Source organism: Lissotriton helveticus, chromosome 7 (assembly GCF_964261635.1).
Source record: "Lissotriton helveticus chromosome 7, aLisHel1.1, whole genome shotgun sequence".
Taxonomy (NCBI): domain Eukaryota; kingdom Metazoa; phylum Chordata; class Amphibia; order Caudata; family Salamandridae; genus Lissotriton; species Lissotriton helveticus.
Window position 1 is genome coordinate 1726294496 of NC_136068.1, and position 22163 is coordinate 1726316658.

At 41.7% G+C, this 22163-nt stretch overlaps 1 protein-coding gene across 3 annotated transcripts in view; it reads right to left on the reverse strand.

The window, feature by feature from the left end:
• LOC144767648 (B-cell receptor CD22-like) overlaps positions 1 to 22163 on the reverse strand; it is a 442866-nt gene that overhangs the window by 211473 nt on the left and 209230 nt on the right. Inside the window, exon 2 of one of the 3 annotated variants that reach the window (XM_078651047.1) lies at positions 21158 to 21230. The exons of the other annotated variants lie outside the window; for them this stretch is intronic. Coding sequence (XP_078507173.1) covers positions 21158 to 21188 — 31 coding nt within the window. The 5' untranslated portion in view covers positions 21189 to 21230. The remainder of the gene's footprint in view (positions 1 to 21157; positions 21231 to 22163) is intronic. 3 annotated transcript variants of the gene reach the window in all.

A 22163-nucleotide genomic window follows, 5' to 3' on the forward strand; every position in this document is an offset into this window, starting at 1 on the left:
GCTGTAGTCCGGCGATCCTGTATGTGGGAATGTCCAGGGCATGGTGTAATTTAGTGCATGAAATCTAAATACAGATCTGTTCTGAAACCTCTTGGAAAAGACTTAAGGTGGTGACCTGTGCTCCTAGTGGCTGCTGGCAGTATGGTTTTGGGTAAAGCTGGGAGAATGTCATGTATTTTGACAAAATTACCTGGGAAGAGACAAGACAATGTATGGGAGATGGGCAATTCAAGAGTTCAGGGACCTCATGCCTCACTCGAGGCAGGTGAGACGCACACATTTGAAGTTTGGGTTGAACTCTCACTCATAACAGGTTAAATGTCACACCTGCCGAGAAGTTCTAAAACATGAAATGTAAATGCACGTGAGTTAAGACCTTTGCTGTAGAGCAGGCCCCAGGTGCTACGGAGGCATCAGAAAGTAATGCCACTCATGGTGCAATCCTCCTACTTACCTCTTCATCTCTGAACACTTCAGAGTGCTGCTGCGCTTCAGTTGTAAATCATGAGTCTACAGGAAGATGTTTTATTGTTACGTTAATTGTATTTATACATGTATTTAGATTTTTTTAGCATTTCGTTGGTCACTTGTGTTGTTCCTCATGCGAAAGTTTGTGGGGCATATGTACAAGCGACAAAAGAAACATGACTATAGGAGACACACCATTACGTCCTAAGTCCACTTTCACAAGACAGTTGGCCACTCTCCCAAAGGAGATAGGAACTTTTGAACAAGCTGTGAATCACGACCTGGAGAACCTGAGGAGACATGATGTACGCTTCTTTTCCAATACGACCAACATCGAGAAGACAGCAGTTAAAGAATATTTGATCAAGAACCAACCCAGGACACTGTACCTTTATATTCTGCCTAAAAAACACAAAGCTACTAGACCTCCACCTTGGAGACCCATCATGTCGGGCATCGGATCCATAGTGGAACCACTATCACAATTTTGTGATTTCTCCTTGAAACCACTGGTCCAGAAGTTGCCAGCTTACCTGCGGGACACCTTAGATATCCTTAACCACCTGAAAGATCTGGACTTCGATCCCAGCAGTGAATTCCTCATAGGCCTCGATATCAAGGCACTATAGACCAGTATCCTACAAAGAGAGACCCTCGGAGTCCTGGAGGATATCCTGTTCGGAGAGGACTGGCACTATCAAACATCACTGACCTACATCTTGAATTTAGCGGAGATAGCATTAACTAAGAACTACTTTGAATTTGAGGGGGTCATTTACTTACAGACCCAAGGGACCTCAATGGGCAGTACCTTTGCCCTGAGCCTGGCGGGTCTGTACGTGGATGCATTTGTGAAAACCGAGATCTTTGACCCACGATGCCCATGGACTGAGAACATACAACTGGGGTGTTGTTATATCGAAGACGTGCTTTTGATATGGAAGGGCGATGAACCATTGGTCACCCAATTCCTTGAATGGTTTAATCATAGGAACCACCTACTCCATTTCACATCTACTGTCACTAAGACAGGTCTACCATTTCTGGACCTTATGATTGAACCAAAGGAAGGGAAACTCCAGACAAAAGTCTATCATAAACCCACTGATAAAAATGCCTTATTTGCTTATGACAGCATCCACCCGAAATCTCTCAGAGAGAATTTGCCAGTAGGCCAGTTTTTTTGGATAAGACACAATTGTACAGGGAAATCCAGTTTTAAAGAGGAAGAAACCCTCCTCTCTAATAAACTTCTGCAGAGGGGATATCCGGAGCGTACCATCAAAAGAGCCAGTAAGAGAGCCACCAATGCTAATAGGGATAATCTTTTGGAACAAACTGTCATACCCAACATTGACAAACCAGTGTGTGTGACTACCTTAAACACAGCATCGCACCAAGTAAAACAAGTGATATTGAGACATTGGAGAATACTTACCTCAAAGGGATTAGATATTGAGAAACCCTTGTTCTACTTTAAACGTAGTGCTAACTTAAAAGATATGTTAGTACACACCAGACCTGGTCTCCCACCATCAAGTAGACCGCCATTGATGTGGGACTGACCTACCCTTCGGAACAGAGGGTACAGGAAAATTGCAATTCTGAGGGGCGTAATCCACCTCATTAGCTGCCCATGCCGGATGCGGTACATTGGTATGACTAACCGCAAGGTTCAGATACTCATCATGGAACACCGCAGAACAATAAGGTGCAAGAGGTCCAACACTAAACTCACTGCACACTACTTGGAGAAACGTCACACCACAGAGGAGTTAGCGTGGACAGTTATAGAGAAACCTAGATTGAACACTGTTATGTTCTATTACATGTTATGTGTTTTGGTCAGCTCCTAGCAACAAGGTTCTTCTGTTGGAATCCGGATTGTGGAGTCCAGCAGAGAAACCTGGCTGTGGAGCTGAGAGGTTGACTCTGGGGGTCATTATGGATATACCTAAATACATCTTCTATCTTCATTTACTATGTCCTGTGATCACAAAAATGGCAACGAGGATGGGATGCAGTGCCTGAAGGACATTTTGAAGAAGATTTTGAATATAAAAAACACCTTTCTGGAATTTTCATTTATGCTCTGGAAGTAACGAAAAAAAATAAACTGAATCGGAAGACCCCCAGTTTGAACAACAGTCTTTTTAAAAGGTCAGTTATATGGATGTTTCTGCCAAATGAGACTTAATTAAATTAAATTAATCGTCCGCTATCAGAAGAGACAGTTGCTCTTTGAAAGTAATCCTACCTTGGCAGCGGTGTCGGAGGAGAGAGTCGCGTGCTGTGTCCGTGAGGAAGAAGCGTACCGCGCCCTTGTGTGAGATCTCGGTGTTACGTATGAGGAGAGAATTACAAGAGGTTTCACACAGGCGAAGAGGTTGCATTCTGTGATGGAGAGTGTGACGATATATGTTGGAGCACGCGCAGACAAAGATCTCGAGGAAGGAGTTGTATCGAGGATAGTCGATGTGACGTTTCACGTTATAGCGCATGACCAAACGTGTGTGAAGCATCATAAGCTGCAACCTAGCAACTAATCAATTGAATCACGCACACACATCGAGGCAACATGTAAGCGTGTGTTTCTTTTCTACGTTTGGAAAGGTGCTTCGTAGATCGGCAAACATTTATAAAGGCTTAGTAACTCACAAACGTTGCTTCGATTCATTTAGTAAGGGAAATTTTATTTCTGCTGTACGGTGAGTGACTTTAGTTTTGCTAATTGCTTCAGATTATCTGCGAGTTCACCTTAAAGAAACAGAATTCTGTTTTGAAACCATCTGCTTATCAACCCAAGCAACTCATAAACGTGTGGAATAAACAGGATGGAATTTTTTGCATTTTAAATTTGGATAAACGCTTGTAGGTGTGGTATATATATATATATATATACATATATATATATATATATATATATATATAATATTTTTTAAGTGTAATCCTATTTGTGTGGTCTATAAATTATAGAATGCTCTAATAATAATACAAATTTTACCTACCATCAAGAATATGGCTACACAATCATCCATTCCCACTCCACCTACGTTTCTTCCAGAACCTAGTTCTCCATGCATGGATTGGGAAGATTGGAAAGAAGCTTTTACCACATATCTAGAAGCTATTGGAGGTGATGTGTTTATTCCCAAGAGGAAGTTAGCCATATTAAAAGTATGTTTAGGGGTTGAAGGAAGAAATGTTTTAAATACTTTACCTAATTTTCAACCTAGTGTCAGATGAAGAGGAGGAAGATGTTTATGAAATGGCATTGACAACATTAACTGATAATTTTGGAAAAAATGTGAGTATAGTTGTAGAGAGGCATACGTTATTTTCTCGTTCCCAAAAGCAAGGAGAAAAAGTTTGATAATATGTAGCAGCGCTGAGGAAGTTATCTATTACATGCAAATTCAAAGACTTAAGAGATGACATTATCAGATACCAACTCATTAACACAACTAAAAATAAGAGAGTTCAAGAAAAAATTTGGATTTAAAAGATCCATCTTTAGATAAATCTATTGAAATTGCTAGACGTATTGAAAATACTTCACTATATGTGAAGGAATTGTCTGAGAATAGTTCTTAAGGTGATGCAGAGTCCAATAAAGTATGCGTGTTGAATTTCAATTAAAAGAAATGTGTTAAAACAAATTATGATGAAAACGCTAATGTGGGAAAGAAACTAGAGGGAAACAACAAAAAAAGGTGTTACAGATGTGGCAGTTACAGGCACAATGCTGATGCTATACAGTGTCCTGCTGCAAAAAGTTGCTGTTACAAGTATAAGAGAATTGGTCATTTTTCTCGAATATGTAAGACTAATGATGTTTCTAGTTCAAGGAAAACAGAAAACATAATAAATGAGTCTTATACAAAGTGCCCTAAGGACGAGAGGAATGGTGACAATGACAGTGATATTGAAGTTATGGTAGTGGAAAATGTGAATGCCTTACAGAATAGTCAAACAGATACTTATACTCCTCCCAAATGCATAGTGTCCATTAACAATTCTGAAGTGCACATGTGGGCGGATTCCGTGTTCTCCTTTTACCTAAATAGATAAGAGTAATTGGCAAAATTTAGGATCTATCACATTAATTCCCACTGATGTCGAACCACTTGGGTATTGTGGAGTGAAATTTCTAGTGTTAGGATATTTTAATGCCAAAATACATTTCATAGTTCGTTATACCATAGCTAAGATTTACGTGGTAGAATCTGGCAGAAGTCTATTGGGGTGGAAGGAGCAGAAAAGTTTAGGTATTATCCTGAACCCAAATCATCCTTTACAGGTGCTGTTGACGGACGTTGATAAGAGTAACAAATGGGTTTAGGACTTCCCTAATCTGTTTAAGGATGAACTAGGATGTCTTAAAGGATTTGAACATCAGATTATAGTCAAGAAGGATGCCAATCCTAAATACATAAGGTACGCAATGTGCCGGTTGAAAGAGGAATTACAAAGACTATGTAAGGAAAGGGTTATTGAACCTATAGAAGCATCAGATTGGTTAAGTCCAATTGTGATCGCACACAAACCCAATGGCAAGATTTGCATGTGTGTGGATTTAAGGGATTTAAATGATTGTATTTGGGGTGATAGATACCTCTTACCTTGCATAAATGAAATGTTATCGTGTATTGCAGGTGGAAAGTATTTTACTACTTTAGATTTATCAAGTGCTTATCACCAAGTACGTTTACAACCAGAGTCAAAACATCGAACATCCTTCATCACACCTGAAGGTGCGTTTCAATTTATCAGAATGCCATTTGGGTTAGCCTCGGCATCTGCCGTTTTTCAGAGAATAATGCAAAAGATATTGAAGGATGTTGAAAATCCATTGGTGTTTCAAGATGATGTGCTAATTTGGGGCGAGAATGAAATTCAACATGATGATATTCTGAAAGACGTGCTGACAAAACTTGAAGCTGCTGGTCTCACTATAAGTTTGAATAAATGTAAGTTTTGTGAACAGGAAGTAGAATATCTAGGACATACGTTGTCTCACAAGGGCATAAAACCAAAACTAAATTTGGTAGAGGATTTGGAAAATGCTCCTTCACCACTGGACAAGGATCAGTTAAAGTCATTCCTCGGCTTAGCTGAGTATTATGCTAAATTTGTACACCATTTTTCTGACATTGAACAACCTTTACGTGATATAATGAAGAACAGTGTTAATTTTACATGGTCAGAAGAGTGTCAAAATGCTTTTGAAGCTGTAAAAAAAGCTGTAGCTAATGCCACTACTTTAAAATCTTTCAATACGCAAAATTATTGTGATGCCAGTGGGTACGGCATAGGAGCTGTATTAATCCAAGAGTATGGGGTAAAAAAAATGTAATTGCATTTGCATCACGCACTCTGAAAGGTGCTGAATCGTCATACTCCACTATTGAAAAAGAAGATTTAGCTTGTTGGTGGGGAGTACAACATTCTGTGTTTATGTTTGGGGCACCAAAATTGAACTTCGCACAGATCACAGGCCCTTGTTAGACCTTTTCACGACCACAGGTGCAAGGAGAGCTACTCCACGCATAGCTAAGTGGTTATATAGGTTGCAAGAATTCATTTGAGTTGAAATATGTACCAGGAGTGAAAAATATTAATGCCGACTGCCGCGTTTGCCTGTGAATAATAAATTTGAAAATGACAATGATGATGAAGATTTGTTAATTGCTAACATTGAAGAGCTTCATCAGCCTATTGGCAAACATGAATGGAAAGAAGCTATTTCTTCCCACACATCCATAGTTAAAGTAATAAAAAAAATTGCCTTCTGCTGTGTGTGGTAAATTGGATGAGGATATTGCAATCTATAAGGATGTTTGGAAAGAATTGTCCTTGGTGAATGGAGTAGTTAGACGAAATGACAAGTTGGTGGCACCTGTCTCATTGAGATCCAAGTTAATGGGTTTGTTACATGAAGAACATGGAGGAATGTCAGCTGTCAAAAGGAAGTCCAAAATGGATTTTTGGTGGCCAAATATGGATAGAGATATAGAAAGGTTCATGAGGGAGTGTATATCTCGTACTTGCAGTGAGAAATCCCATGTGTTGAGAGACACTCCTATTACACCTATGAAATTACTGCGAAGGCATGGGAGAGGCTAGCTATTGATATTTATGGACCATTTGAAGGTTTGGGTTCAGTAGATAAATATGCTTTGGTGATGCTTGTTTATTATTCAAAATGGCCTGAAATAGCTTTTGTGACTGATGTCAAAACTAGTAGTGTCATTGCTTTTTGTGAAGACATTTTTAGGAGAGAAGGATGCCCTGCAGATATATTATCGGACAATGGTCCACAATTTATTTCACACAAATTTGGTGAGTTCCTTCATAATGAGGTGTTAAATATTTAAGGACACCTGTTTATCATCCAAGGGGGAATGGTTTGGTTGAGCGCTTCAGCTTTGTTTTAGGAGAACACATTCAATTGGCTATATCTATGAATATGTGTTGGAGAACTCAGGAAAAAAAAGATGTTATGGAATTACAGAACCACTCCCAATTCTGTAACTGGAGAAACTGTACAGGGGTAGGACACCTTGTACTGCAGTGGTACCTGCATGGATGGGCAGGAGTGGCAAGAAGGTTATAAAAGATAAAGAAATGCGTAATAAAGTTGTCAAATATCAAAATGGTTATCGAATGAGACACAATGACAACATCAGTAAAAGTAACAGAGTTTTAATCGAAGGAGATTTTGTAAGAGGTTGTCCTAACATTTTAGTAAAGAAGGGTAATTCTAAGTTGTCTGACACTAAGAAAGTTTTAAAAGTTAATGGAAATGTATTTAAAACATTGGATGGAAAATGGTGGAACATTTGCTAAGTTGTCAAATGTAATGATGCTGAATTAAGATTCTGGTTAAAAGAGAACTCAGAAAGCATTGCTGATTCCATAGAAGATTTTAAAAGGATTCCAAGTGCACGTCTTAAAATGAGACCCATGAAATTTGATGATCATGTATGTTCTTAATTAGTTTTTTTATTTTAGTAGGGAGATGTGTTATGTTCTATTACATGTTATGTGTTTTGGTCAGTTCCTAGCAACAAGGTTCTTCTGTTGGAATCCGGATTGTGGAGTCCAGCAGAGAAGCTTGGCTGTGGAGCTGAGACTAGAGGTTGATTCTTGGGGTCGTTACTGATATACTTAAATACATCTTCTATCTTCATCTACTGTGTCCTGTGATCACAAAAAACACCTCCACTGGGGATAAAGCCAGAGCTTTCCTTCTTAGGGAACACAACTAGGTGTACCGCCTTAAGAGTCATCAAGTGGGTCATAATGACGACATCCCCTGGCATTCCCTGAATACATAAATACATTTCCTACTATCTGTGACCAGGTCCATCCTACATTATACCTTGCAATCTTTCCCATTCTAACGGTACATAGTTTCCTGCTCAAATGTATCTACTGACATTAGCATATGGGTAATCTTGAATTTCTTCTACCCAGTTCTTTGCATTAACATCTGCAGTTATGGATCAGTACGTGCTGGGCAAACACCTCTAATCATGAGCCTCCACCATCAGGCCACACGCCCCCGCACACTAGACTGCTAATCCGGGTTTCCATGACACCCTGGCGTCACATGACGTAGGCGGCCGCAGTCTTACAGACATCATACTTGTCATCATGTATTGCCCACGGCACACGTGACTTCTATATGTGCCACATTCAGCACAAGGGGTAACTTGAATTCCCTTAATCAGGTTTTGCATTAAACTTTTGCAGGGTTGGCTTTAATGGAATAAACGCACGCTAAATCAGGACACGCTGGGCATTTACCTCTAATCAGGGGCCTCCACCATCGGGCTATACACCCAGTACACTAAACTGCTATCCCAGGTAATCATGAGACCCCAGCATCACATGACGTAGGAGGCCGCAGCCCTACGGACGCCAACATTCATCATCATCACGTATTTCATACAGCACACATGACCATAACGCCTGAACCCGGAAGACTATCACATAAAGCTGGGTCCTCGCTTTCACCACCATTATCCTACCTGGCGGATGAAGGCGAGCATCATTGGAGGAGCACCACCTTTGGAGTAGTAAGGAGTGGGGGCAACGATGAGGGCAATATCCATTTTGTACCTATTAAATAGGGCAAGGATATCTATATTATCCAACTGTAGAACTTTCGTAGTGGCAACGGTGTTCACCTTCAGTCTGCCTAATCATACACTGCAGACCTTAGCTCACAAATGAGATCGACTTATAGGTGGCATAGCAAACCTCACTCACCGACCCTCATGTCATTGAGATACAATGCATATTCACTCTAATCGTGCACAGACCAGTGTGTTACTCAGGCGGCCTTTGACTTCATAGCTTCCAGATAACAAATACGATTTTATAATCACTATGAGTCATTACCATTACCCGAAGTGTTTTTTTTTACACTGAGAGACTCCTTTGTTTACGTGGGATACAGTAAGAGTTGATTGCAGGGCTTCTCTGATTTGCCCAACATTATGTCTGGCTAGGTTGCGGTTATTAATTTGATGATCTCTCCTTATGATTTATTTTCCCCTCTATTAAGAATGTGACTATAAGGGGTCTCTCCTTGCCCGCCGCCAGTTCTAACTTAAAATAGGGGTTAACTCGGTGAGTAGACACACACCGTTCTGCCCCTTCTTGGACAGTGGATGTGAATAAATAGACTACAGCTGTATGTATGCAATCGCTGATATTTTATTCGTAGCCAAAACAAAATACTTGGTCATATAGTTATAACTCTAGTTTTGTGCATGCACACGAATATAGGAGGGCGAGGCACCATTAATCTCTCCTGGGAAATGAATGATACACGAGTGATATATCACTATGCACATTACTTATGATATATTGAGGAGAGGATTATCTCTGACCATTTGTATCTTCTCTTGTCTCTTGATTTTTTGGTATTTCCCTCTTCTATAGTAATCCCACTACCTACAAGAGGATATTCCTCATAATGCATGAACTGAGATTTTAAAGACACTCTCTTATCTCAACTAGAGGTGAGAGTATCAGTATACTGGGACAGGTAGAGTCCTCAGGAATGCCGGCGTGACCCTACACGTGGGGCACACACACACACTGCCAAAACATGTCGACCACCTGGCAGTAAAAGAGGGGTGTTAGGAGTGCATCACATCTCCCAATCACCACCATCCTTTATGGTTTTAACCCTGGCCGGAGGGTCCAGGAGTAACGTTTTAGGCACAGCAACACTTTAGAGCTAGTTTTAACTCACTTTACACTGCACTTTTCACTACCACTGTTCCCAGTCACTGTGGAATATACTTATTTCTCTCTGTGTTGTATTGTCTTCCCCCTCCCTATTGCTCCACCCTGTGTGTGGCTATGCCAGGGTGTATTGTAAGCAGCCCTATGATGAAGCATGTCACACATTTGTGTGAGTGAGGGCAGTATTAGCACACACTGCACGTACCATCACAAGGTATAAACATCTTACTACTCTCTACCCCATATGTACAAGCCACTATCACCACAATGTCACTTTTATCGACGTGGTGGCAATAGGGGCTTAGCCTTATTTACAAAGAAGCATTAAGCCACTTAACTTGGCGTACGCTGCCTTGTACATAAGGCCCCCTTTCACACTATGCTTAGCGTGAAAGAGGTGGGCAGTGGGTGTTGCGGTGGGCGTTCCATCGCAACACACATTAATTTTAACACTGGCCCCTATATACAAGGGCAGCGTACATAGGAGGCAGCTCCAAAATTAAGACCAGGTAAAACCTGGTCTTAAGTTGGTGAAACGAGGAGACATTTATTTTTTATCCTCGTTTTTGCGTTTCCATGTGTGGTGCCATGTGCAGTACACATGGACAAGCCAAAATGCCTATCATTGTTTATGTACAGGTATGTTTGCCTTCCAGTACATAAACAATCTTTAAAAAAAGCCATTGTGTGACTTTCATGTGTGATGCATTAAGCAGCACACACAACAGTGACAAAACGGCATTTCAGGATTGTTTATGTGCAGGAAGGGACACCTTCCTACACATAACCAATCCTCCCCTGCACACAGACACCCTTACACTATGGGCCTAGGGTGCCTGTGTTGGCGTTACACTGTGTAGTGCCATCTCAGTGGGAAACACAAGGCTGCACCATAATATTGTAAATAAGGTGCAGCCTTGCCTTTCAGAAGTGGCGGATCCGCCCGCCATCCTAATGGGCCCCTTGGTGTTTAAGCCTAATGCATTTGTGTGGGATTTAAAGCTTACTCAGTCATCAAACATTATTCCTAAGTATTTGTATACATGATGTGTTTGAATCCTTTTTTTATGTAGGGATTATGCGTCTTTTTCCTCCTGATGATCATTGCTTTCATTTTAACCATGTTAATTAGGTCGAGCCTCAACAGCACTTACGCTGTCTGCAAGACCTGTTGTATTGTATTCTATGTTTATTAAAAATGTAAGTGGTTTTGATTGGCTGTTGCTTTTTATTGGTGCAGTTTTGCAAGTGACACTCTCTTGTGTGCTTGTGGCAATTTCACTTTGTGAATATGTTGTTTGGCCATCACACTGAGTAGCGTGTGATGGTCCCTTCTTTATCTTTTTGTTCTGTTAACAGGGACATCTCGTAACAATTATTCTGATCGCAACTACATTGCGACCTCTATGTTTGAATGCCTCCACCAACCCTCCGAGATAGCAATTTTTTCCCCCCTTACAGTGCGTGCACACCACTCATAATATACTGAACTTGAATTTACATTAGGCATGTTTTCTGTAACTTTTTTTTATAGTAATCTGGCAACGCTATTCAGTGTCAAAACGGATTCCCAGCAGGTACTTAGATATGGAGACTTTATCAGAGAAGGCTCCACACTTCCCACCAAGCAGTTTATACTCTTACTTTGCCACTCCCACTTCCAGGGGGGGGCTCAGTCCGCACGGTGATGCATGCCCCTCTTAGTAATGTCACCGGCGCTCATATCCTGCCAGCTGATGCGAGAGTGGTGCCTGACTCCAGACAATGGAAGCCAGCCCTCATTAGAGCTAGGCCTGGGTAGAGCAGCACAATGAGCCCCGATCTGCAGCTGATGAGCTCTTGATTACTCAGGAAGAACCGGTGCTATCAGCTGCTGTCCCGGGGTTAAGTAAAACAAAAATAAGACCGTTATACGTCTATTTGTAAAGTGCACGTTCACCCGTAGGTATCTTGGTGCGGAATATTGTTACCCAACTCAATAGTACTCATTTTATCAACTTCAGATGGATGAAAGGCTGAGTGGACCACCCGGTATTTTAACTTGTGACCATGAGGTCGAACACAGGCCCCTGCAGTGAATGCATTAGTCCACTGGCCCACCATAGAAGTCCAGCTAATGTACCAAGAACATATTAATTGGTTTAAAGGCGCCTTCCCCCACACCACAGCAGATGTGGGAGAGGAGTTGGTCTAACGGATAGGTCGGTCAACCTCGAATCTGGGGAACTGGGTTTGAGTCTCGGCAATGACGCTGAACATCCTGTGATTCTGGGCAAATCACTTAATCTTCCTGTGCCTAAAAAAACAAAAACAAAAATATGAATGTGTGCTTATGTAATGCAACTGGTGCTATGTAAAACGCTCTGATACCCAATTTGAGTCTAGTTCGCACTATATAAAACTCTGTAAAATAAAATAAATAAAAAATGTGAGACTCTGTCCCCTCAGCAGAGAAGGAGCGACCTAGCCAGTCCTAGCTGTCTACATACTGCATACAGACATTGATACATTGTCAGCTGCAGAATTACGTACACTTTACAGAGATATAGTAAAACTATACAGAAACCTTACTTTAATACAAACACTTACACTACAACCTGCGCGGAATGCTCCAGTTGGTCAATCTCGATTGACTACATGAAGTATCATCCCACATACAGGTGCAAATCCTGTTCTGGATAGCACAGCAAATAACACAGCTTAAAGTGTTTTTTCCCATATGGGCCCGCACAAAATACACAGAATGCTAACAATTTGCTTGTCATTGGGGATGGATCCCCTGATAAACGATTACACCACTTGGGGTGCAATCTCCGCTGCCATTTATATCAGAATTCATGGTACCCCCTCAATAGGAGTTATACCCGATGTATTGAAAAAAATACAAAATGAGTACGGGGCAGAACTTGCCCTGGACTTGGGGATGAAACTGATGGGCAATTTTCCCAGATATCAGCAATTATGTTAAGTAACATAAAAAGAGAGGCAGCAACAGTGGCTATATGCCAACACCTGAGGGTATGCACTCCTGCACAAGAGGAATGAGAATTACCTAAGATGATTTGAATATACTTATGCCTCACTGGGTAGAGATAACGTGGGAGGCCCAAGTGGCAGGTAATTCTGAGAAGGATAGCTCAAAGCAAACACCTTATTCTACTCAAAAGAAATGGGATAACAAACAATTAAAAAATTAATAAGCAGAATGCATCACGTCCACAGGGTGGGTCTCCTCAATGGGATACCACTGAGATGAGATACATTCTCTAAACCGTGACAATGTTAAATAACCTGACAGGCATCAGGATACTGATACACATTCTTCTCTTTCCTTTCAGGGTTCATCAACACACTCAAAGATGGAAGGAAGGTCAGAACACACATCAGTAGAGCGAGTCAAGCCAAAAAGGGCGACACATAAAACTCCCCCAAAAAAACTAAATTTAAAAAGAAGTAGGTAGCAGGCCTTAAAATAAGAAATGCCAAGGCTGCTGAGGACTCTGCTTCTGAATAGGGAGTTGTATCTGACGATGTTAGACAGTGCAGCAGAAGTAACAATAGCTGGCCAGAACCTGATGGAATTTCTGGTGACAGCAGCGTTTAATGAACATATCAATGTGGAGACACCTGATACAAGGGTAAGTGTCCTACATCGTTTAAACGAAATAACACTCTAAATGGAGGGGGACATACCCTGGTAGGTGAAAGGTCTCTTTTAGGAGAACCTGACATATGGATATGACACCCTTTTGGCTGAAAAAGATTGGCTGCCAGAGTTCATTATGGATTGCCCTAAAGGGGAAGTCGTCATTTTACCAGCTTTCTCCGACCTCATTCCAGTCACTAAAACATTCATATGCACAGTGGGTGTTAGCACTAGCTTCCACACTTTACCGTAATCATGTTGGATGGGCTGCTGAGACACCTCACCATGAAATCCCATTCAAATTTACTCGTACTCCAAAGAGGCAGTACCCAATCAAACATGACGCAAAGAAACAAGTCAGGGAGATCTTAGATAAATTTGAACACCAAGGTGTGATTGAAAACTGCACCACTTCTATGAATAATCCTTTGTTTTCCAAAATGAAACCCAACAATTTATACTGTCTAGTCTTAGATTACAGGTCAACAGAACAAAATGCCAATTCTGCTCAATAATTAATCTAAATTAACAGAATAATGGAACCACAATTATTCTGAATGGACTACTCTTTCGGTCCTGAATTAATCATAAAAAAAGAAATTTTATTTTTTGATATTCAATAGTCAATCATTAGATTTTTAGTCACTTTTTTACAATTTTTACAAAGTGGAAAAAACATCCTATCTAACACAGGGAGCTCCTATTTACACAAGTGATCTGTGGGTTTATGTATGAGAGAAAAAATTTGAGAAAAGAATAAAGTGATAAATGAAAAAATATGTACAAGCTAATCACATTCGTCGCGCTTCCATCCTATTTCATTCTGTGCCACATTCACAACAGACTTTTTAAAGAAATGAAAGAAGGGAGGGAAAGTGGTTAGTGGGGTTGAAAAAGAGAAGGTATATTTTAGGCTAAATAAGTCCTAAATCAGTTATCAAATTTTTTTTTTTTTCAAAGATTAGGCCATTCTAATAGTCACAAATTATTGAACATTTCATAGAAAACAAACAACCTAAGTTTTGATTGGCCTAAAAGTAAAACGACAGAGGGGTCGACGCGTTTCGAATCCCCCAAATTCAGGGATTCTCCTCAGGACCACGTGAAGAGAGAATCTGAAAAACAGAAAGTGGGTTGTCTTACTCTCTACTACTATTATATCACCATAACCGCTCATTCATACTCAGGCAACATTCAGTGTGTACCTGTTATCTCGCGAATTCCATTCTGAGACCCATCTGAAAAGTCGACAAAGTGGGATTAAATGTTTGTGGACTGAAAAGATACTCACAGAGTGAAACCCAGGGTTTGTTCAAAATTGATGTAAAGGTATTGGAGTTTTTCTTTAGCCCAGGTGAAAAAAATCGATATATAGCTATTAGTTAGAGAATTTCTGATATCGGACAGTGGGATTGCTCATGGAGGTTAGTGCAGCATTTACCTTTAAAGTCTAATCGGATTCTTTTGAAAACCAGTTTTTCTTTGAATGATCTGAAAAGACAAAGTCAGTGGTTCCAAATTAATAGTTGGTATCTCTGTGACCAGGCTTGTTCTCTTCAAAAGAGTCGCAATCCAGAAGTGGGCTTGCAAAGGTAACAATAACGATTTAAGGGAGAGCTTAAGTGAGTTACTGCACTAAATCAGCTTTTTGAGGGGTGTAACTCGGATGTTTTGTCAAAACACTTCCTATAGACTCTGATTTCGGTGTAATTCGGGATTAGCTATTTTACGATGGTCTAAATGAAGCCTTCAGCTGTGAAACGCTGTGTCACAGCAATGGTTCAACTATAATTGTGACTAGGCAAAGGAGTGTTAGAAATCTAATCGGCGGGACCTCTTACTGGCGGCGTCGAAAACATACCATTTACCACGTTATCTAATTTAACTAAAAGCTTCTTGCAAGCCAATGTCCGCTGCTTTATCTGAGTGCGATTCTTCCTCTTACCTTATTCTTTGTCCGAGAGCTCCTAGTAACAACGTCTCAGTTAGAAGACCGTCTTGTCTGGATTGATTGCTCCGTACAGCGCATGTTAAATGCGTCTTATACGTGCGGGGATATCTGGGTAATGTAGTTCTTTATCGCTAAAATTTGCGTTGTTGTGCGGCGAAGTAATCTATAAACAGTTTGTATCTGGGCTGCGATTTTATACTTGAAGCCATTTAAGTTTGTTCAGGAGGGACCTAAGTTAAAAAAAAAATTTGACTTGAAAGGACAATAGAACCTATATGTTCTTATATGTAGATTTAGCGATTAGTTCCAACTTCAGGGACATGTGGACTCAGATAGGTTTGATGTCTGCTTTCTTATGGCTCTGTTTCCATGGCGCAAGCTAAATATGTTAGCGTGAATGGAACCTCGAAAAATTCAGCTTTATGTGGTAATATGGAGAAATATTATGAAGAAATATTATGAACCTGGAGTTAAATAGTGATTGATGAAGGTATTTTTTGTATCTAGTATCATGTCTTAGGTGAAAGTGCCAATCAGAGTGCCAAAGATTGTAAAATGTCTCTGACTCAGTCCAAGAGCCACTCTTTACTTGTTATTAATGTGTGGAACTTTTTATAGATGGTATAGTTCAGACATTTCATTAAGGCCATTAGTGGCAGTGTTGTATTTCAAAATCAATAAAGCCTCCCGTTTAGACAACATGGCCTCTAGGTCACCACCTCTTGGGTCTGACTCAATTTTAGAAATGATAGTCCATTTCAAATCATTCTCGGAGTGTGCACTGTCTATCCAATGTTGGACCAAAGGGGCTGTCAGCACATTTTTTCAAATCCTTGATTTGTGTTGCGTAATACGCGGTCTGATTTCTTGGTTGGTTTTGCCAATGTATAATTTTTGGCAAGGTCATAAAATCCCATATACGACATATTTTGTTTTACAATTTGTGAACTTCTCGTGCTTCCAAGATATTCCATCATGTTGGAAGAGATCTCCTTCTATAGTTGAAGGGCACGCCACAACAAGGAGAACGAGAACTGGTTGGAGGAGATTCTGCGATTGTACTGCGGACATTAACACCCAGTCTTAATACCTGATGGGGTGCCGCTCGCTGCCGTGATCTCTTGCCGCCGCTTTTCCCGAGTGGTTGCATTAATTTAAAAAGGACATTTCATTCGTCTTTCTGCCGATTTGGGGCCAAGACTTGCCGTAACTTGCTGGAACTTCATTGACTCAAGGATTGGGCTTGAGGAGTGGGACTGCGAGGACCAGAAGTCTCTGCGCACCATTATCCAGCGCACCTGGAACCTTTTCCCGCCCCCTTGACCTGTGGCTTATTACAGCTCGAGGCCCCCGCTTCGCGGGAGCCGCTCGCTGCCGTGATCTCTTGCCGCCGCTTTTCCCGAGTGGTTGCATTATTTTAAAGAGGAAATTTCATTTGTCTTTCTGCTGATTTAGGGCCAAGACTTGCCGTAACTTGCTGGTACTTCATTGACTCGAGGATTGGGCTTGAGGAGTGGGACTGGGAGGACCAGCGGCCTCTGCGCACCATCATCCAGCGCACCTGGGTCCTCTTCCCGCCCCCTTGTCTTCTATATAACATTGGTCACTCCCGCGTTACGCGGGACGAAGACCGGGGCGAAGCCCGGGCAAAGGGCGGGCAGTCCGAAGCCGACTGAGGTTGGGCTGGGCCATCCCCCTTAATTCTTATCTCGTCTGTGTATTGTAATATAGGTCTCTAAGGGTTTTACTTTGGTTTGTGCTCTGTTTACTAAAATTATCCCTTTTAACAGGTATCATGGCAGTACAGTTGGTCAAGGGGGGAAAGGTCGGATTGAAATCCATTACCGGAGGTTTTATGGGAACACTGGATAATTACATTACGCGGGTCTCAGTGGCATTGGATCACCAGATAAGTGACGTTGAGAAAAGAGTATCAACTGAAATATTCTCCAAACGGTCCTCTCTGGGGCCGATCCAGCATTGTACCACGCCTGAGAACCGTATTAGTCAACGGTTAAGTGACTTTGGTCTGCCCGAGTCAAGTATTGAACTAGACTCCCTTGCTAATATTCTTGAGGGAAATGATTTACCAGACATACAGATAGCTAGTGTTGATCAAGTGGAAATTCCCGCGAGTATGTAATCTCCCCAACAAACCCCTGTCTGTCTTATAGATAAATCATTGCCCTCAAGTAACAGAGTGACAGGGAAAAGGAAAAGAAGAGGGGGCGGGTCAAAGTGTAAAAGAGCTAAGATTCCAAAGCTAATGCAAAAGGGGGCCAAGCCGGTGGGTGTGGGGATTCATACTGAGACTGACAATTCAGCGCAGCCCAACTCCATGGCAAAACTTCCATCTGTTACGCAGGGTGATGGGTTTCTGGTGGGGCAGGTTGAACAATTGATTAGATCCCTAATACTCCCCATAATTGAGAGACTGAGAGTAGTCACTGCTAGTTTGGATTCATTGGAAATAGTCGCTAAGGACAACTCTAAAATGTTACACTCTTTAGTCAGTGAAAAGAGGAAGGGACCGGATCATATTGGCACTTCCAAACAGGTAGACATTGGGGTGTACAACTACCCACTATTTGTAAATCTCCATCGCAGAATGTAAAAAAACTAGCATTTCGTAACGACGTAAGACCGACTGATCAAGGGGGCAAAAATACATGTTATGAGATTAATGAGGGCTACAAAGGGGCTTCGCAATTACATCACGAGGTCCGTGCAGAACCATCGAGATTGGCATCTGGGCTCCTGCCCCCTGTAAAATTGGACCTAGGCACAGGTAACCAATCTATACTAGACTTACCCCCCCAAAGTGCTCCTCTAGTGGTGGTTATGGCTAATGTTCTCCCTCTTCATGCTGGTCTAACAGAGGACTATTATCAATTAAAGAACAAGGTTATTCACTGGTTCTCAAAGAATCTGGAAGAAGGCCATGAGGTAGGACGCAATATACTCATGGCCAGCAGAGAAGCATGGGTGGGTCGCTCAAGGAAGACTAGAGAGGGTGACTGTGTAGTCATAAATTTTAATAACCCAAATTCAGTTGCTAGGATCCTTTGGGAGACTGAACAGAATCCACTAGTGAGGGGACAGGGCATTGAAATTTTGCCCCTTGGGTTTTTCTATAGACCTGGTACCCAGGGAGCACCTACAGTTAGGATCCCCACATCGAGGAATCCCAACAATCAAACTCGTACTATAGCAGGACAGGGGAGGTGGCACACAACTTATGACACCAACTGGACCCTGGTCTAGAGGAGACCTAAGGGACAGAGGTGAGGTTGAAGTTACAAATAGATTCAATGTTATGTCAGGGCTCAATGATTGCGACCAAGTTGGCTGCAATTTGGAGTATGACTCTAATCCCCCCCCTGACCACCCTCTTAACTGGGTGTCTACAACGAAGGGTAATATTAACCCATTAGTTGTTGTTGGCAATGCTATTGATCCAGATACACCTCTGGCAGGCCTTCCAAGGGAATCAGCAAATAATGGCAGGGATGATGTGGGAAGACTAGTGTCTTGGAATATAGCTGGCATGCGTCATAGACAGGAGTCTCAAGACTGGGTAGATTTTGTTAATAGTTTTGATGTGTGTATATTCCAAGAGACATGGTTATGTGAACCTTCCTTTCTCCAGGGGTATTTGAACTATTCGGTTCCTGCAACTAAAGGTCGAAAGGGCCGCCCTATGGGAGGCTTGACTATCTGGGTACGGCAAAGTTTGCCTCTTTCTGTCAAGGTTGCTGAATTAGGTAGCAAGGACATCCAACTTATCAAATTGGATATGGGCCTATTAGGGCGTCTTGACATATACAATGTATATGCTAGGGGTAACAAGGGAGGGAAGTCAATAGTTTTAGCGGCTTTGGTTACCCTACTTGAAACCCATTCCCTGGATAATAATATTATTATTGCCGGTGATCTAAATCGCACGTTTGAGCCCCTGGATATTTGTGATGATCTTGCTGGGGCGGAAGAGGATAGGCACTGGGGAGTTCCCAAAATAGATTTAGATCCTGTTAAACGTTGGTCTGAGGACATCATTTGCCTAAATGCCATCTGTCTTGAAAGGGGCCTCAGGGCTTTAAATGGGAGAACAAAGAGCAACAGGGGGGGGCTTGCACCTTTGACAATAGGCGAAATAGGAGCAGGATAGATTATGTTTTGTGTAGCCTGAAATTATGGAAGCTAGTCTGTGACATGGACGTCAAGCGGAGGATCGAAAGTGATCATAATCCTCTGTGCCTAGAGCACAGATTGTGGACATCTCTAAAAGGGAACCCAACTGTAGAGTAGGATGGAGTCCCCTTGCCTGTTCCCACTAACGACATGCGACGGTTAAAATGGCCATGTGTTTTAGCTAACCAACAGTCTATGGCTAGTATAAATATTGAGGTGGACAGGGCGATAAATGCCCTGGAGCAGGTTAATACAGTTACGCCAGGATCAAATGAAGTAACAGCTATTCATGATAATCTCTTTTCCGCTATTAAGTCCCACTTCCAGAAACCAGTTAGGAAAACGAATAGGGTACCTATTAGGCCAGTGAAGTGGTATAATGTCCAGTGTAGGAATGCCAGGCTAGCTCTAGGCACTGCTATCAAGAGCAGGGAACAGGTGGCTATTTGTAGAGCCAGAAAGAACTAAAAAGATAGTATAGCTACAGCAAAGAAAATGTGGGATGAGCTGCATTGGAGTGAGCTAAGGGAAGCATGTAGAGGACTAAAGATTCCAGGCTTTTCTGGAGCATTGTTAAATGGGGTAGAGGTGGTGTACCTGACTGCCCCGATAATAATGTCCCGGAGGAGGATTGGGTCAATTATTTCAAGCCACATTATGCCGAAACTTCGTCGGGAAGTGAGATGGATGGGTTTACGGCTGTGTATCCTAAAGATAACTTCTTTAGTCACAAGGAGGTATCGTTGGCCTTGAGTGCAGTGTCTAGGGGCAGAGCACCTGGATTGGATGGGGTGGCGGCGCGTCCAAGTTAGAAAGACGTTGTCGATATAGAGGATCCATCCTCCGATCCACTGTTTGAATGGATTGGTTTCATATATGAATTTTTCTTCATATTGACTCATATAGAGTACTGCCAGTTGCGGTGCGAAAGGACATCCCATTGCGACTCCTTTTATTTGATAGAAGAAGTCGGCTTTAAATTTAAAATAATTTCTCTTAAGAGCCATTTTGGCTAACTGGAGAATAAATTATGTTGGAATTTTCACTGGCCTCTCTCTAGTTTCAAGGTAATCAATGGGATGTCCTTTCGCACCGGAACTGGCAGTACTCTATATGAGTGAATATGAAGAAAAATTCATATATGCAAACAATCAGAGGATGGATCCGCTATATCGACGACGTCTTTCTAACTTGGACGGGCAATGAAGAACAACTTTTTGCATTCCATGAGTGGTTGAACAACCGAACAAGAGATATGAAGTTCAGCATACAACACCCCAAAGAAAAAATTTGGATGTTGAAGTCTACTGTTCATTTTTTATTTTTTTTATTTTTTGTCCTCATATATGCCACCAGTAGATATTAGCTCTAAATAGGCGTACTCCAGGCCACTGACACAAACAAGCCAACCTTTCCTGCCCTTAAGTTTGTGGATAGCCGATAGAGATCGCCCAGAGGTAAGGTCGTTTCCAGTCCTACTTCCTCTCTCGATGTTACTCGCCACATAGGGAGGACGGGACCACTTAACCTCTGGCATAATCATTGGACTATGTTGATTATTTCTCACACCATGTTTTTAAGGCAGACCACAAGTTTACAGACTTAACTCCTCCACACATCACATCCAGTTTAGTCACCGCCATGATATTTCTGGGACAGTCCACACATTTTGGAGGATGTTCTGATTTCCACTCTTTACAGATCTCCCTTCTGGCAATGACAAACACATAGAAAATAAACTGTGATGTACTACTGTTTATGTTATAATCAGATGGAAGACCAAAGAAAACAAGGCTAGGTGTGCATATAATTGGTGTTAGCAATACCTCTTCCAAGAATCCACATACCTGTCCCCAGTAACTACCTATCTCGGGGCATCCGACGAACATATGACCGTCATCTGCTGCTGGAAATTTGCATCTTGGACATGAGTACTGTACAGCTGAAATTTTTGACAGTTTCGCCGCAGTCCAATAAGCCCTATAAGCTGTAAACAGGTGGTTTCTTCTCAAGTTCGATGGTTTAATGATTTTTTTAGAAAGTATGAAAGAATCTATCCAAACTTTAGGTATATCGCCTGAGATCTGTACTGTGGAAGTGTCCCATAACTTGATTATTTCAGCCTCTAGATTGTCTTGGCTCCCCACAAGAGTTCTATACCACTCCGCCACCTCGCCCTTCCAGCCCTTCTCCCTACTGATTAATTCCAACGGAAGACTCTCTTCATCCGTATTCCAGTTCTGACTTCCCCACCAAGCTGACAGCTGATAGAACTTAAATCTTGTAATAGTTCCTTCCGTTAATCTTGATAGGGTTTCCCAGCTTAATAGTGACGAGCCGTTATGAAGATCCCCCCATTTCGTTAGGACAGCTTTCTTTAGTGGGAGGGCTAGTTGATCCAATAAGCATTCCGGAGTGCCGGGGGAATCCCAAATTGGGGCTTGGGAGTGGTAATAAGGAATGCCTAAGATTTTTCGTATCACTTGCCAGTTATATAGAGCTGACCGTAGAAGCTTTAATCGAATTTTAAAAAAAAACTTCTGGTCCCAAACTTAAAAAGAAAAAAATCTGAACTGTCTGGAAGGTCTGTCAGCATAGCCTGAAAAAGTCTGCCGTGTGAGGAAGAGTCTAGCTTGTTAGCTA